The 13,479-nt window shown below is 53.1% G+C and overlaps 6 protein-coding genes across 6 annotated transcripts; 3 read left to right on the top strand and 3 right to left on the bottom strand.

Moving 5' to 3' along the window:
* Positions 1-4,518: 4,518 nt before the first annotated feature.
* On the bottom strand, positions 4,519-4,907 carry CONPUDRAFT_154134 (uncharacterized protein; the record flags this gene model as incomplete). The annotated part of the gene is made up of 2 exons (XM_007770718.1): positions 4,519-4,773; positions 4,830-4,907. 2 exons carry the CDS (start codon positions 4,905-4,907, stop codon positions 4,519-4,521), a joined length of 333 nt encoding a protein of 110 aa, XP_007768908.1.
* A 1,246-nt stretch (positions 4,908-6,153) lies between these two features.
* On the top strand, positions 6,154-6,376 carry CONPUDRAFT_55363 (uncharacterized protein; the record flags this gene model as incomplete). Its single annotated transcript, XM_007770008.1, has 2 exons — positions 6,154-6,243; positions 6,290-6,376. 2 exons carry the CDS (start codon positions 6,154-6,156, stop codon positions 6,374-6,376), a joined length of 177 nt encoding a protein of 58 aa, XP_007768198.1.
* Positions 6,377-6,764: 388 nt separating this feature from the next.
* CONPUDRAFT_154133 (uncharacterized protein) lies at positions 6,765-8,483 on the bottom strand (the record flags this gene model as incomplete). Its single annotated transcript, XM_007770717.1, has 3 exons — positions 6,765-7,463; positions 7,513-8,075; positions 8,126-8,483. 3 exons carry the CDS (start codon positions 8,481-8,483, stop codon positions 6,765-6,767), a joined length of 1,620 nt encoding a protein of 539 aa, XP_007768907.1.
* A 222-nt stretch (positions 8,484-8,705) lies between these two features.
* Positions 8,706-10,613, top strand: CONPUDRAFT_165702 (uncharacterized protein; the record flags this gene model as incomplete). The annotated part of the gene is made up of 4 exons (XM_007770716.1): positions 8,706-8,835; positions 8,927-9,309; positions 9,368-9,535; positions 9,590-10,613. 4 exons carry the CDS (start codon positions 8,706-8,708, stop codon positions 10,310-10,312), a joined length of 1,404 nt encoding a protein of 467 aa, XP_007768906.1. The 3' UTR covers positions 10,313-10,613.
* Positions 10,614-10,854: 241 nt separating this feature from the next.
* CONPUDRAFT_154131 (uncharacterized protein) lies at positions 10,855-11,154 on the bottom strand (the record flags this gene model as incomplete). Its single annotated transcript, XM_007770715.1, has 2 exons — positions 10,855-10,970; positions 11,037-11,154. The coding sequence occupies 2 exons, from the start codon at positions 11,152-11,154 to the stop codon at positions 10,855-10,857; spliced, it is 234 nt and encodes a 77-aa protein (XP_007768905.1).
* A 1,419-nt stretch (positions 11,155-12,573) lies between these two features.
* On the top strand, positions 12,574-13,444 carry CONPUDRAFT_144305 (uncharacterized protein). Its single transcript, XM_007770714.1, has one exon. The coding sequence runs from the start codon at positions 12,601-12,603 to the stop codon at positions 13,390-13,392; it is 792 nt and encodes a 263-aa protein (XP_007768904.1). The 5' UTR covers positions 12,574-12,600; the 3' UTR covers positions 13,393-13,444.
* Positions 13,445-13,479: the final 35 nt, after the last annotated feature.

The raw sequence follows: 13,479 nt of genomic DNA, 5'->3' as shown, positions 1-13,479 counted from the left end.
GACTGAATCAAGCCTACTGAGCCGAACTGTAAGGTTTACGATGACGCAAAGGTAGCGCTGTGTTGCGGTGATTGGACTATCTGTCAGCTAGCTAGGTTATGAGTACTATTCAAAGACTTTTGTGGAGTCCATCCATAACATACCTTTGCACGTTTTTCACGAGAAACCTCTTAGTGGCACGGTTGCCGAAGACTCGCGGAGAGGACGTCCGACTGGCGTCCGACCAACATCAATGTACACCGATTCTCACGCTCAGCAACGTTGACTAGGACTTTCTCCTCTGCTTCCGTCCACTCCCTTGGTGTCATCTTGACCTGTGTGATATAAATGGGGTTTAAAAACTGCTTACGTACCCACACTGACTGCCATACGTTATTTGGACCTGCCAACCTTCGATAACATATTTTGATTTCGGCAACAGGTGACGGCGGACGCCACTTTGACTCCTGAGTAGAGTAGAAGCGACAGTTAGCTTTACACTGTTGGCTGTACATGCCATGATTAATGTACACATGAATACTACATTCATTGCTGTAAAGTCCTTCCGAGACCGTTATAGTCCTTGAAAGGCCGTTGATGGAGATTACTAAATACAACATTTACCAAAATTAGATGTCATACTGCGAGGACGCCACAAGGCACCCCGTATCCCATATATCGTCGTTCGGACGTAGGGCTTTGTAGGAACACTCTCACATCAGCTAGGACTATAGTTCTAGCAAACTCTTTCGACACATATCTTCAAACTGAACAGGTATCTTCCTATCTCCCCTACATAGCCATGGCTCAACCCCAGCCAGTCAACTTCACGGAAGTCGATCTACCCTCAAATCACTCACCAAACGATACGAGACAAGGCGTCCTCACTGAGCGTCTAGCTACAGATATACACGAGTTCATTCCCATGTCAACTGTACAAGTGACGTCTCCAGACGGACAGACGACCACAGTACATGTTCCAGCAGAAGCCGCCCAGGCACTCATCTTATATGCCAACTCTGAAACCGTACGCAACGTACCACGTCGTGGAGTCTCTAAGATTCCCAAACGCTCAAACACTACTGCTGCGCTTATTCACCAAGATTCGCGTCCCTTAATATCCGTCAAGTACACAGCATCCTTTTCGAAACGTCCGACTCCGAGGAAAGCCACACACCCGCCACTCGGTTCTTTAACGCCCTTCGTCGCACCGCCACCCATCCTTCGCGAAAAGCGGGCCAAAGACGCCGATCCAGACTCGAAGTTTCCATGTCCCTACTCCGACTGCGACAAGTCATTCACCAGATTGTTCGACGTCGCACGGCACATGAAACACACCTGCAAGTCTCAATGTCCACAAGCACAGCAAGTGCGATCGAACAGTCTCGCGCCGAAGTGGCTCTGCCCGGTATGCTGCAAGGTACTGTCGAGGCGCGATTCGTTGGAGCGTCACATGGCTACCGCCCTAGGATGTGTACGTGGAAAATGCCTGACATGTAGGGAAGTAATGGATAGGGACAGAGTGAAGGAACATCTGGAGGCGATGGCGAAGGGTGAGAGCGTGTGCTGCATAGGATCTTAGTGCGTCCATAATCCAGGGGGCGGCGCTGTAAAGGTTGAGGGTGGCGGTAATGAGCTTGAGGTGACGCTACTTCTGCTTGTCGAGAACGAGTGGGAAATGCGAGCTTTGTGATGGTATCAACTGTCTGTGTGATGGTAAGCCTATTGGTAACGAATGACTACATCGCGATGGGACTACATCTGATGAGTGGGCAATGGAGTGATCGCAACTAATTTGCTTGATTTTAGGAATTTACCCACTATGACCATGTCAAGGTTATCATCAAGAGAAGGCAGCGTAGCAGAAAGCACGTGAGGGAGAAGGGAGGGGGACATGCCAAAAAGCAAACAGTCGACCAAGTGGCGTCCGAGGCGCATGGCGCTGGGTAAAAAAACCTCACGTCAGCTGTTTTACGTTGGTTGTGACAGCATGATAGGGGCTACCATTGGCGTCTTGTCCTCTATTAACCGCTGGGCCTCTTGTCCTCCGTCAGAAGAATTTGAGGCGCCATGCTCTTTCCCCCCTCTTCCACAGTGAGAGGATCGGACGGGGTTCATGTCAAACTCGTCGTTTGTTTATGTCTAAAACATCGCGACGTGCCTTTATTAATTCCGATGCCCTCGAAGAGAAAGTCTTCGACCATCACAATCTCTTTGGTGGCGTCCTCCGTGACAAGAATATTACGGCGTCCAGACACGAAAATTAGCTGTTGTACATGTAAGAGCTCGACGCCCGCCATTTCCCAAAACTATCTCTAGCGCGTCATGCGTTCCTGTGTTGCCGCCTCGACTGGCCCTTCGCGGTGCCGGGGCAGACGTATAAGTTCACCGACGGCGAGGCGGGATGATCTCTCGTTCTCGTGGTCCGCGCGGTTTGTACAGCCGAGTCTCAGTCACTCAGCTCGCCATCAAACCATCTCCAAAAAAGAACATACCGATGCCCTCCGAGTCGACCTCAAACTCCGAGCTCTCCGAGGCACTAACCCAGGACTGTACGAATTTGCCAACTCAAGAAGTCATGGAAACGATAGCGTCATTCCTCGCCGAGGCCAATCGCGCGTTGAATAGCGAAAAACCTGAGATCAACGGATCTCAACTACTCGATACATACCAGTAAGTATCGACCGGGAAGATAGAATCGACTCACTCATAGAAGGGCTTCATCGACGGTAGCACCACTATCAAATATGACTCGTATTTGCCGCAGTGCGAGTTTTCGGACTGGGATAGGATCTTCCCCCACTATGGTGCGAATGGTGTCCTAACTGTAGAAAATTCCAGGTTAACATTTGAGTCAGCGGACCAAGTCCATTTCACTCACCCAACACATACTCGCCATGACTCGGAAGCGCCAGAGGCGAGCGCGACACACGGGCCGCAGTCTCATCACATTTACGCAGAGACGCCGAAGGATGAATATCCCAACTCTGAGCGTGGTGGGGGAGTAGCAGCGATCGATGAGGATGAGCTCGAGAACGTCATCGAAGACTGGTCAATCCCCAGACACGTGAGTGAAATCTTCATGGACAAGATAACGGCAGGCCCACAACGTGATGAATCTGACCAGCTCTTGGATGTAACTCCGGCGGCAACACTCTCCATTCTCCCCGGCTGCGAAACTCCGTCCACCACTGACGGCAACGCAACTTGGAACGCCTCTCCATCAATGGGCTTACTGACCGATGATGTAGAAGCAAGTCACAAGCCGGGACAAAACACCGCGTCAGATACCTTCTCGTATACCACCCTCTTTGTCGACGAGCCCAACGTTCACGATCAAGCCTATTCAATGCCTCTAGCGAACAACCCTACCGCCAACGCGCTAGAAGCACCAATCTCCGCCAATGGTCCGGGCTCGGTGGACTGTTTGCCTGAGATGCCAATGCACCCCTACTTTGGCGATATCAACACCGTTGACGTGGCTTCTTGGAATTACAACACATTCGACACTGGATCATGGAGGGGACCGCCACCTTGGACACCACAAGGGCCAATCAACGATAATCATCAATTCTACGAATCGAAGTTGACACAGACGCAGACGGTTTTGAGTCCGACCATGGACTCATACCTCAACAACCTATATGAGGCATACAACCTTGACACGGACCATGTCAAGACCGCCACCTCATTAGGGTTGCAGAGTATTGAGTCCAAAGCCCGGACTCAGTGCCAGCTCGAGCAGCCCACACAACCGGCACCGCCAGCAACCCCTAATAAAGCAGCTGGTCGTGATATCAAGAAGCGTAGACGAGAAGTTGGAGAAATAGATACATTGAAGAGAAGGAAACGCACACACATCGACGAAGGGCCAATGCCGTCTCAATGGCCATCGGGCGCAAGCGGATTGTCCATAGGTCAGCCCGCGCAGACAGGTCGACCGAGTAATGACTTGCCCGGCCAGCGTTCTATATGCCCATGCCCATCCCCTCCAATCAGCATGGCCCCTACACCCATTGCACCCTGTGGACGGAAAAAGCGTATACCAGGGGGATCGAGGAGGAGGAGTAACCCAACTACTCACCAGATAAAGCACCCACGAGCCGAAAACAGCGTGATCTGGTGCTGTACGAACGACGGCTGCAAAGAGACATTCAGTAGGCAATATGATCGAGAACGACATATGACTCGAAGCTGCAAACGTTCCGCAACTTCGACGGTCAGGTGCCCGTGTTGCGACAAAGAGTTCTCGAGACCCGATTCGTTGAAGCGTCACATCTATACGCTCACGCCATCCACTTGTTGGGGTGCGCAATGCCGTACATGTCGATGTGTGATGTTTGGAGATGACGCGATCAAAGCACATTCAAATGGATGCCCGAACGCAAGCAGCTCTGCATTTATCTAGTAGACACTATAAGGTTTCCTTTGCATGTGATGAGACAAACTTTATTAGGCTTACGCGGTGCTTCTGCATGCCCTTTGTTTGGACTTGAACTCCTGTTGTGGTTTACCGAGATAGAGCTTCGATAGTGAGTGTTAGATGTCGGAGACACTTGCCGCATCCGACATGACGCGCTGGCGCGCATACAAGCTGCCCCCGCCGATGGAGCTTGACGGGGTTGAGATCGCGGAAGACCTGAGGCCGCCGAGCGCCCAGTGGGCCTGGAAGCCGTGCTTGATGCTCCATATCCAGACAAGGTCGGAGATGGGCGCGTAGAGGGGCGCGTTAGGCACGGAGAAGAGGTCGGAATGCGACATCGGAGTTGCCATACATCGGAGGAGTACCCCGGCCTGAATCGCATTCCTGTCAACGGCTATCTTCAAGGCAGAAGCCCATATTTACGCACCTGAGTACGACCCCAACCCAATACACCATTACACCAAGAACGATGCGACAATCGCGCTCGGACCTTGTATACACCCATCGAGTGCTTTTATAACCGCCTCACATAACTCCTCACCGCATCCTTATCTGGCTCCTCCACCTCCTCAATGTCCAGTCCCATGTCCCTCCTTGAGCTGAGGAACCGGCGCTTGAATCTCTCTCCATCAGCGTGATGACACTGGGCCTCTTGGTCGCGCTGGTCGATCCTGAATGATGCACAGCAGGACCTATGGGCGACGTTGAAGGGACGGGAGAGAGGTTGCACTCGTGAGGAAAGCCTTTATTGTGGTCGAGCTGGATCTAGTGTGTGATTTGAGAAAACTGGAGAAGGTCGCGCCTGGGTGTGGGTGAAATAGTTTCCGAGTGATCTGTGTCCGACCTGCGTACCGGCTGGATCAGAGGGCTGAAGGACGCCGGATTGTATAACAGGGAGCAGGGTAGCGTACGTGAAGCTGTGCAAGTTGTTCGTGGGCGTATGACCTACCAGGCTGACACCCTTTCTAATCTAACCGCCGCGAATGCGCGGAAGAGAGTTGGAGGATATTGTCCGGTCGCGCACGGCTTTCTGTTGATGAGGTCTAGCTAGGATATCATAGAGACCTTGTCCTTAATGAAGCGACAGGTGAACTATGAGGAGGTGGTAGGTTGGGGGAGGTGTGGAGATGTGTCCGTCGCGTCGGTGTTTGGCAAGAGCTTTAGAAACAAACAAACGAATGCCACGCGCCGGGTCTCTTTCCAGACACTTCCTCGACGGTATTCTCGGAGACTCTCATCCAATTCTCCAAGCTCAACACATCAGCTTTCTTGCGCTTCACGAGGCGAGTATGGGCTTCCATCCTTTCAAGTCCTCCAGGTCCGGATATCGATCATCGACAACAAGGGTAGCCCTGCAGTCTGGAGGCATGAGAACTACCAAGGACGTTACCTTACTAGATGCAAGGCATAAGTCACGATGGACAGTACTTCACCAGTGTGCGTGTTTGTCTATTCGCGCGCCAACGCTATTCTGAGTAACAGAACCCCAGCTTGAGATTCGTCGGCCACTCCCCGGAACGGTCAAAACGTCTTTGAAAATCGAAACGTACAGTCGTGTGCATCGGCATCCTTGGTGCGCGACTCGGGCTTGTGTTTGATGACCAAAGTCAAGTGAACAGGGTTGGAGTGCGTTTCTTTCTCTTCATCATCGCATTTTCGCTCATCCATACATGCAGACCGTGCACAGTTGTCTCATCATGTCCTTGACGAACATCCTGGGTCCTCTCGCCGCCGCGTCAAGAGGCTAGCGCATGACCGGCATAGGGGCTTCACCCATCAAACCTTCTGGGAGAATCATTGACATTCTACACGCAAACAGTCACTGCGATGGGTGCGTCATCGTTGATAAGCGCATGGAGGTAGGCACTAATCCTTACCATACGCAAGTCCTTTGCATATACCAATGTCGACTTCACGAATCCTATAGGAGACCTCGTCGCTTATGGACGCGCGTCCTTTCGCCAGCTTCTTTAACATGTATGCATTCGTAGATCACACGAAATGCGGTGCCAAGTCATCTTTGGACCCTGTGAGTCGACCTCTGAGCAAAATTTGACACACCCTTCACTAACACGCACATCGCGCAGAACCATGTCAGGCTCTACGAGGACAGAGAAACTATAATATAATGCAAAGGTGTAGGCTTAACTGTCCATTACTTGCCGAGTTTGAAACAGAGCCCAATACGTCGACCTCGTCCTTTGCTGTGCCATGCCGGCTTTCGTCATGCTCATAGCGGCAGATTTGCATATGCACACCTGAAATCTCTCCCAATGGCGGACCCTACGGCGATACTACTTGGCGTCGCCCCGCGGATACGATTTCCGCCATCTCACCGAAGTACGGTCTCGGGTACTACGTATCAGTGACGGATGGGAGAGAGATGAATGCTTGCTGTATACCCGACGAGCTCCTCATCGTTGGATGGCGGCGACGGCATGAGCATGGCGTATTCGAATACTTCGTCCGCGCCAGGAGTTGCGGGCGACATGGCGATGGCGTGGCCCAGAGCTTCTTCGTCGTTGACAGATGGCAATGACACGAGCAAAGCGTGCTCGAATTCTTCTTCAGCGTCCGGAGCGGGGAGCGGGGTGTTGGCAGCGCGAACCAGATCTTCCTCGTTGTTGACAAGCGGCAGTACCGTGAGCAAATCATGCTCATTTCCTTTCCCGAGTCGGATGGGAGGGAGATGGATTCTTGCTGTGTACCCGATGGGCTCCTCATTGCCGACTGGTAGCAGGGCCATGTAGATGGCATGTTCGACTTCTTTGGCCGCGTCCGGAGCGGAGACCAGTGCGCTGGATGCGTGTCCATGATCTTCCTCGCCGTCGTTCAACGGCAGTACCGTGAGCAAAGTATGCTCATTTCCTTTCTTTGAGGGGAGGAGAGGGAGAAGGGTGGACGGAACAAATGGGAGCCAAGCGCTGGATGGGAGCGAGATGTCGAGAACAATGGGGCCGTGCATCTCGGGAGGCGAGAGGTTGACAAGAAGGACGTTGTCGAGAAGATGCTGATCGAGGGAGATGAAGACGTGACGAGGTTTGCGTTGACACAGGCGACCCTAGGAATGTGATGAGCTGACGCCACTCGAGACAGTTCGAGGCGCTTACCTTGATTGTCCAGAGAATGAAGGAAACGAGAAGGAGGTAGAATAACCGTGCCTTTGGCGGGGGATATACGTAGCGGAGGAGCTGTATAAACCGTGCCGTGAAATCCTGGGCGTTGAAACACGCGAATGGATCCCGGAGAGGGATGCTGGCTAGATCCTGGGGTCTAAAGATGTCGACTGACGTGGGCCGGTCGCCCGCCGCGCACAATTCCGGTGGGTCGAGTTCGAGGACCTTGAACTCGCAGGTGGGAAGCGGGGTGGCGGAAGGTGTAGAACCGAGAACATGATCGACCGAGGTGGGCTGCTCGTCCGCAGCACACACATCCAACTTGGGGAGTTCGATGAGCTTGAACTCGCAGATGGGAAGCGAAGTGACAGAAGGCGTGGAGCGGACAGCTTGGACGACCGGAATGGGCTGGTCGACTGCCGCGCACACGTCCAACTTGGGGAGTTCGAGACCTTTGAACTCGCAGACGGGGAGCAGGGTGATGGAAGGCGTGACGGAGGTAGACCAGAAGGATCGGGGCTCTTCGAACGTTTCGTTAGACGACGTCCAGAGGGTGACTGGTGATAGGCGTTAGCTATGTATCGTAGGAAGGGACGAGAGACATTACCATTATCAGCTGTAAGACCGGGTACGAGGTCGGGGCTTGACGGATCTCCAGACGCGAGGGCACTGTCTTGAGAAAGCGACGTCTCGTTGAGGACCGAGGGGAAAGGGATGACGACCACCGACAGTCGAAGGGAGACGACGTCGGCGATGCTCTTGATCCCTCGGGTGATGTGCTGGCCGAAGACGTGAGGGAGCGTGCGGATGCCGAACTGAGGACGAAGCTCGGCGAGCGCGTTGGAGAGCAGCGGCCCACCGGGGAGACCGAGTAGACCGGAGGATGTCAGCGTACCGGACCCAGCCAACGCATAGAATGCGTGGAGGGCACGGATGGCTGCGGAGACAAAGGCGAGGAAGTTCATTGTTGAATGTTGTATGCGATGTGATATGTTTACGATGAGGAGAGAAGGCATTCAGTGTGCCATCCTATATACGTCTGGAGTTCAACACTTTAGTACTGTTTGGCGGGGCGGGCCGAGGAGGAAGAGGCTGACTTTGGTCTATGTTAGAACTTCTGAGTCGAGACCTGCCACAGAGAGGTTTGGAATTTAGCTGGAAGTATGTCTAGATTGGGAACTCACCTAATGTTCGCGCCCGATCGCTGGGTTGAACCATCCAAATCTGCCCAGATCGGACATATCCAGCAGCCCGATACACGTCTCAGCCAGCTACATCGCCCTCTTTTCAACACGACGCCTCTTCACCAGGGGGCTGGTTAGCTTGAGAGCATCGCACAGACGCCCACTCGGGAAAGGAACTGAGCACAATTTGCTCACGGTACTGCCGCTTGTCGACAACGAGGAAGATCCTGTGCTTCTTATCAATACCCCGGCCCCCGCTCCAAACGTGGATGAAGTATTCGAATACGCCGCGCCCGTGTCATTGCTGCCAGTCAACGACAAGGAACTGGTCGGGTACACTGCAAGAATCGATCTCCCTCCCGTCCGACTCGGGAAAGGAACTGAGCATGATTTGCTCATGGTACTGCCGCTTGTCGAAAACAAGGAAGATCCTGTTCTTGCAATCAATACCCCAACTCCCGTTCCCGACGCGGAGGAATTGTTCGAGGACACTGTGCTCGTGCTCGTGCTGCCGACTACTGACGATGAGGTCACCCCTGCTCGTAAGACAAAGAGTCAGCTAAAGAGGCATAGGAGACGAGGACGGGAAGCAGCTGATTCGGAGAAGGTGCTTTGCGCTTCACTTTTAACATTTGCTGTCCATGTTGTTGACTTTTGGTTTTCAGATGGCCGCCCTTGCTTTATCGTTGGTGGAGATTGGCTCCCTCCTCCCCATCGAGCCTCAAGTCATGGATTGCGAACGTCTCATCGCTTCTTTGGGCGCTGACGATTCCGACCCTGGACTCGACTCTGTTCTGGACAAGAAGAAGTACTGGCGAGAGCGGTATGACAAAGTACGCTCTTCTCTTCTCCTCGAGGGGCGTAAACTGATGGTTTCTTGATTACAGGAGCCCCCAGCGCGACGAGACGACTTCCGTCGTCTCTCGATCGACGCACTCCTACTTGCCAGCCCTCGAGCACTCCCTACCGATGGAGCCCGCACCGAGCAGCACCTCCATCTTGATCTCGCGAGGTGCGACCCGACATTCCTCACGCTCTTGGTCTCAGTCCGTGGTCGATGCCCGCTGCCCGACAACGCGGAGATGGCGATCCCCTTCTATGACACCGCCAAATCGGAGCCGGCTTCTCAAGATGATGTAGAGGTCACGCGCGAGTCGCTGCTCGAGGAGGGATCAGAGGCGTTCCTCCACGACTTCGCACCGACCTCGTCTGTTGTGACGCGCACCAAGGCTCAGAAGCGCACCGATCTCAAGAGGCGTCAACGCGAGGAGGCCACGCCAGCGACCGACACTGCCGCAGCTGACCTATTCACCGTGCTTGAGGCCGAAGAGGGTCTCGGCTGGGCCACTGGGTGCGATGCTGCCGGCGCCCTCCAAGCCTCTCAGTCAATCGACGCGGACGCACCTTCCCAGCATCTGACTGCGACCCAGCAGAGGAACCAGCGGCGACGCAACAAGGAGCGCGCCGAACGTCGCACAGAGGACACCCAGTCATCCGAGGGATCCTCCTCCCAGTCTCACTCGTCAAACAAGAAATCCAAGAAGAAGAGCGGCGGCAAGAAGAAGCCAGGGAGCTCGCGACCGGTGTATGGAATCCATCTTCAGCCCTAGCCACCGACTTGACGAGGACTTGGGCTCTCACTCTGGCGACACGATCAACTTGCACTTCTGCACTCTGATTGCCCGCTTGCTCGCTCAAGTTTTTTTTTGGCTCTACTCTATGTCTTCGATTGATCAACCGACGTTCGACATACTGGCGACAAGGCGCTAAGGCGCAGATGAGCGCACCGCGATGGAGATGGCGCGAAGAGGCGCGAGGGGTTTTCATAATTATAATCATACCTTTTTAATACTTTTCTTGAGTTCAGCCTGTACCCGCTTGTAGTCTCAGTATATGAAAAGCGCATTCAATCACAGTAGATCTCTCGCTTGAATAATATCAAGAAGCATGCGACATTCTCAAATTGTAACATTTCTCTTCGCTGATGAACTTGTACCCGTGAATAATCATGACAAAATTCAGGTAAGCTCTTGTCCAACTTTAACCAGGCGCTCAGACAAAAACCTACGCTATACAACGTCTCAGAAAGATCATACAGAAACTACGTGGTAATGTACAGTCAAAAAGTCCTTCACGTATCCCAGCATATCGATTATAAAGACCGAGAGTCGTAGGGATTGTCGACAATCTGCAACACTTGACGGGCGGCATCTTCTTCCGCAGAGTGCAACTGCCTTCCATAGCCAGTGGCCCAGTAGCTTCCGCCAACTGCGTGAGAAATCGATGGTTGGATTAGTTGGGAAACGCAAGCAGAGTAGATTTGACGATACTGACTGTACACGTCGGAATACCAGACGACTTCATGCGCGGGGCCTTCTTTGTGGTTCCCGTAGCGGACCATTTTCTGCCCGCCCATTCCGTGAACCTTCTGGATGCGGTCGTTGAGAGTCATTTTGTCTGCGAGCGTATGTGAGTCATAATATTTTCTAGCAGAGGGGACCATCGCATACAGTGTTGCATTGAAATGGAGGTTCGGAGAAGTGGGAATGTCGCTGAGATTTCAGCCGTTGTTCACGAGGTATTTAAGTGCTAGAGGAATAATCCACAGAGTATCTGTTACCAGATACTGTCGGTATCAAGTCTGCTTTCATGGTAGAAGACACCAAATAGAGCGAGCTTACCTCGTAGCTGCCATAGCCGCCCATACAAAGAGTTGTTGTCACGATGTCCTAGGCGCCCAGGAGCAGGTTCCTAAGTGAAATGGACAAGCACTGGAAGTTCCAGAGGTGCGTTCCATATAGGGTTGTTTAGTAGTAGCTCTGATGTAGGCAGCAAACCAGTAATAAGCGCGCCGCCCGCGATGTTCCGGAATTCATGGCGCGGGACGATCGCCTATGTCAGGGCAGAATCGGTGTCAACAGACGAGACGGTGATAGCACACGCTGGCAAATGGCAGAGGCCAGCAGCAGCCGTAGTTAGGCTAAACACACTTTCACCCTAGCTAGGAGCGATGTATATGTAAGCTTGAGCGCATGCCGGGGAAATCGAAAGTCCGTTTCGAGGACATTTTTGTTAGCGCCATTGTGGCAAGGCGTATACTCTGTTCACTCTGAGTGTGATTAATGGTAGGAGGATAAGACCCGAAATCGTGTTCTTAGAATCTGACGTGAGGAAACGGAGAAAGTACGCAAAACTTGTTCGTCGTCTCCCAGTAGACGAGGGTAGTCGTGTCGGCATGCGATGCCCGATCCCTGCCGGCGTTCAAAAGATTGTCGATCGGAGTAGGTCGGAGTTTGCATTTTGCGACTTACATCTGGACGAGCGCCTCTAACGCTTGTCCGCAATTATGAACAGGTTCCAACACACTGGGCAAATACGCGCTAAATTTTACCAATTGATGTGCCCGGCGAAGCTAGACGTGCCTTATATCGTTTGTTTCAACGTAAGCGGACTGTACGGTACCTATCCTTACCTTGAAGAGAAATACGAAGGGGCAAATCTCTCATCCTCTTGAACTATGTTGATCATCACCCACAGGCTTTCACGGGACATGTTTCTGAGATGAACCAAAGTGGTGGAACATGCGCTCAGCCACCTGTCCTGGACTCGAAGCAATGTCGCTCGAGGAGCACAACAAGCCATCATGTCCTCGCGGGTCGATGATTGAATTTCGAGTTCGCGTTTGACACTGTATCCTTTGGATGCATTTCAGGTCTGATCAATCTAGATATGTGCCGTTGACACGTGGGAGCACGGTGAAAACAAACATGATGAGGGGATGTGCAACCCTAACTAGGAACCCGCCGCGCCACATCATTTTCCTCGATGTCTCGCGGGCGCTATTTCAAACTCCTCTCACACCCTCCTTCCACTTCGACTTCCATCACCATCAGCACCCATGACCTTCATTCCCGAAATCGCGACCCTTCCCGCAACTCCAAGGCCATTTGCCCCTCCCAGGTTCGCACGCAAAGCTTACGCCCGGCCTACCGACCACCACGGAAACTCTGATGACACAACACCACCTTCATCCTCCGCGTCTCAGGTCGGGGAAGAACCGACAAAGCCCGCGTCGCCCCTGCTGGTGCCGAGCACCCTCGATCGTGCGGACTCATCACCGGCTCCCGCCCCGAGCGCACCAGTGGTGCCTACGAAGAGGAAGTACACCTACAGGTGTCCCTATCATGACTGCGGGGAAACGTTCACTCGCAAGACGGATCGCAACCGGCACATGCTGAATGCGTGCATATCCGAGTCCGCGGAAGCACAGGGGGCGCGGCGGGAGCACCCCTCGCCTACTTGGCACTGCCCCGTTTGCGGCAAGGTTCTCTCTCGGCGGGATGCGACGGAGCGACACATCAACAAGGGGACGTGTGCAAAGGGACGGTGCGGGATGTGCGGAGATCGGATGACGGAACGGGCTATCAAGGGACATTTGGACGATATGGGCGATGGGAATATGAAGTGCTTCTCAGCGAAGCTTGCCACGAAGGCGGCGAGGAAGTCGAAGAAGCGTAAGTTGGAGGGCAAGGAGGACGAAGAAGAAGAGCTTGAGGTGGAGGTGGCGCTTGGCGAGGATGATCTCGACGATGAACTTGAGGGCGACGATGTCAAAGAGGAGGATAGGAAAGTCGACAACGAGCAACTCCAGCCTCTCAAAAGCGAGGACGCAACAATGGAGGGGTGCTAGCTAAATCACGATTCACTATTTGTAATGTCGGATGCCATAGAATCACTTCATGTTATCTTCCACTGTTAATCTTCTCACTCATCGAGT

Source organism: Coniophora puteana (assembly GCF_000271625.1).
Source record: "Coniophora puteana RWD-64-598 SS2 unplaced genomic scaffold CONPUscaffold_6, whole genome shotgun sequence".
NCBI classification, from domain to species: Eukaryota; Fungi; Basidiomycota; class Agaricomycetes; order Boletales; family Coniophoraceae; genus Coniophora; species Coniophora puteana.
Note: the sequence above shows the minus strand (reverse complement) of the source record. Positions and strands in the feature narration are given on the sequence as shown.

What these genes read in the sequence shown, in the direction of transcription:
- CONPUDRAFT_144305 (XM_007770714.1), top strand. Translation starts at nt 12,601, where the DNA reads ATGACCTTCATTCCCGAAATCGCGACCCTTCCCGCAACTCCAAGGCCA.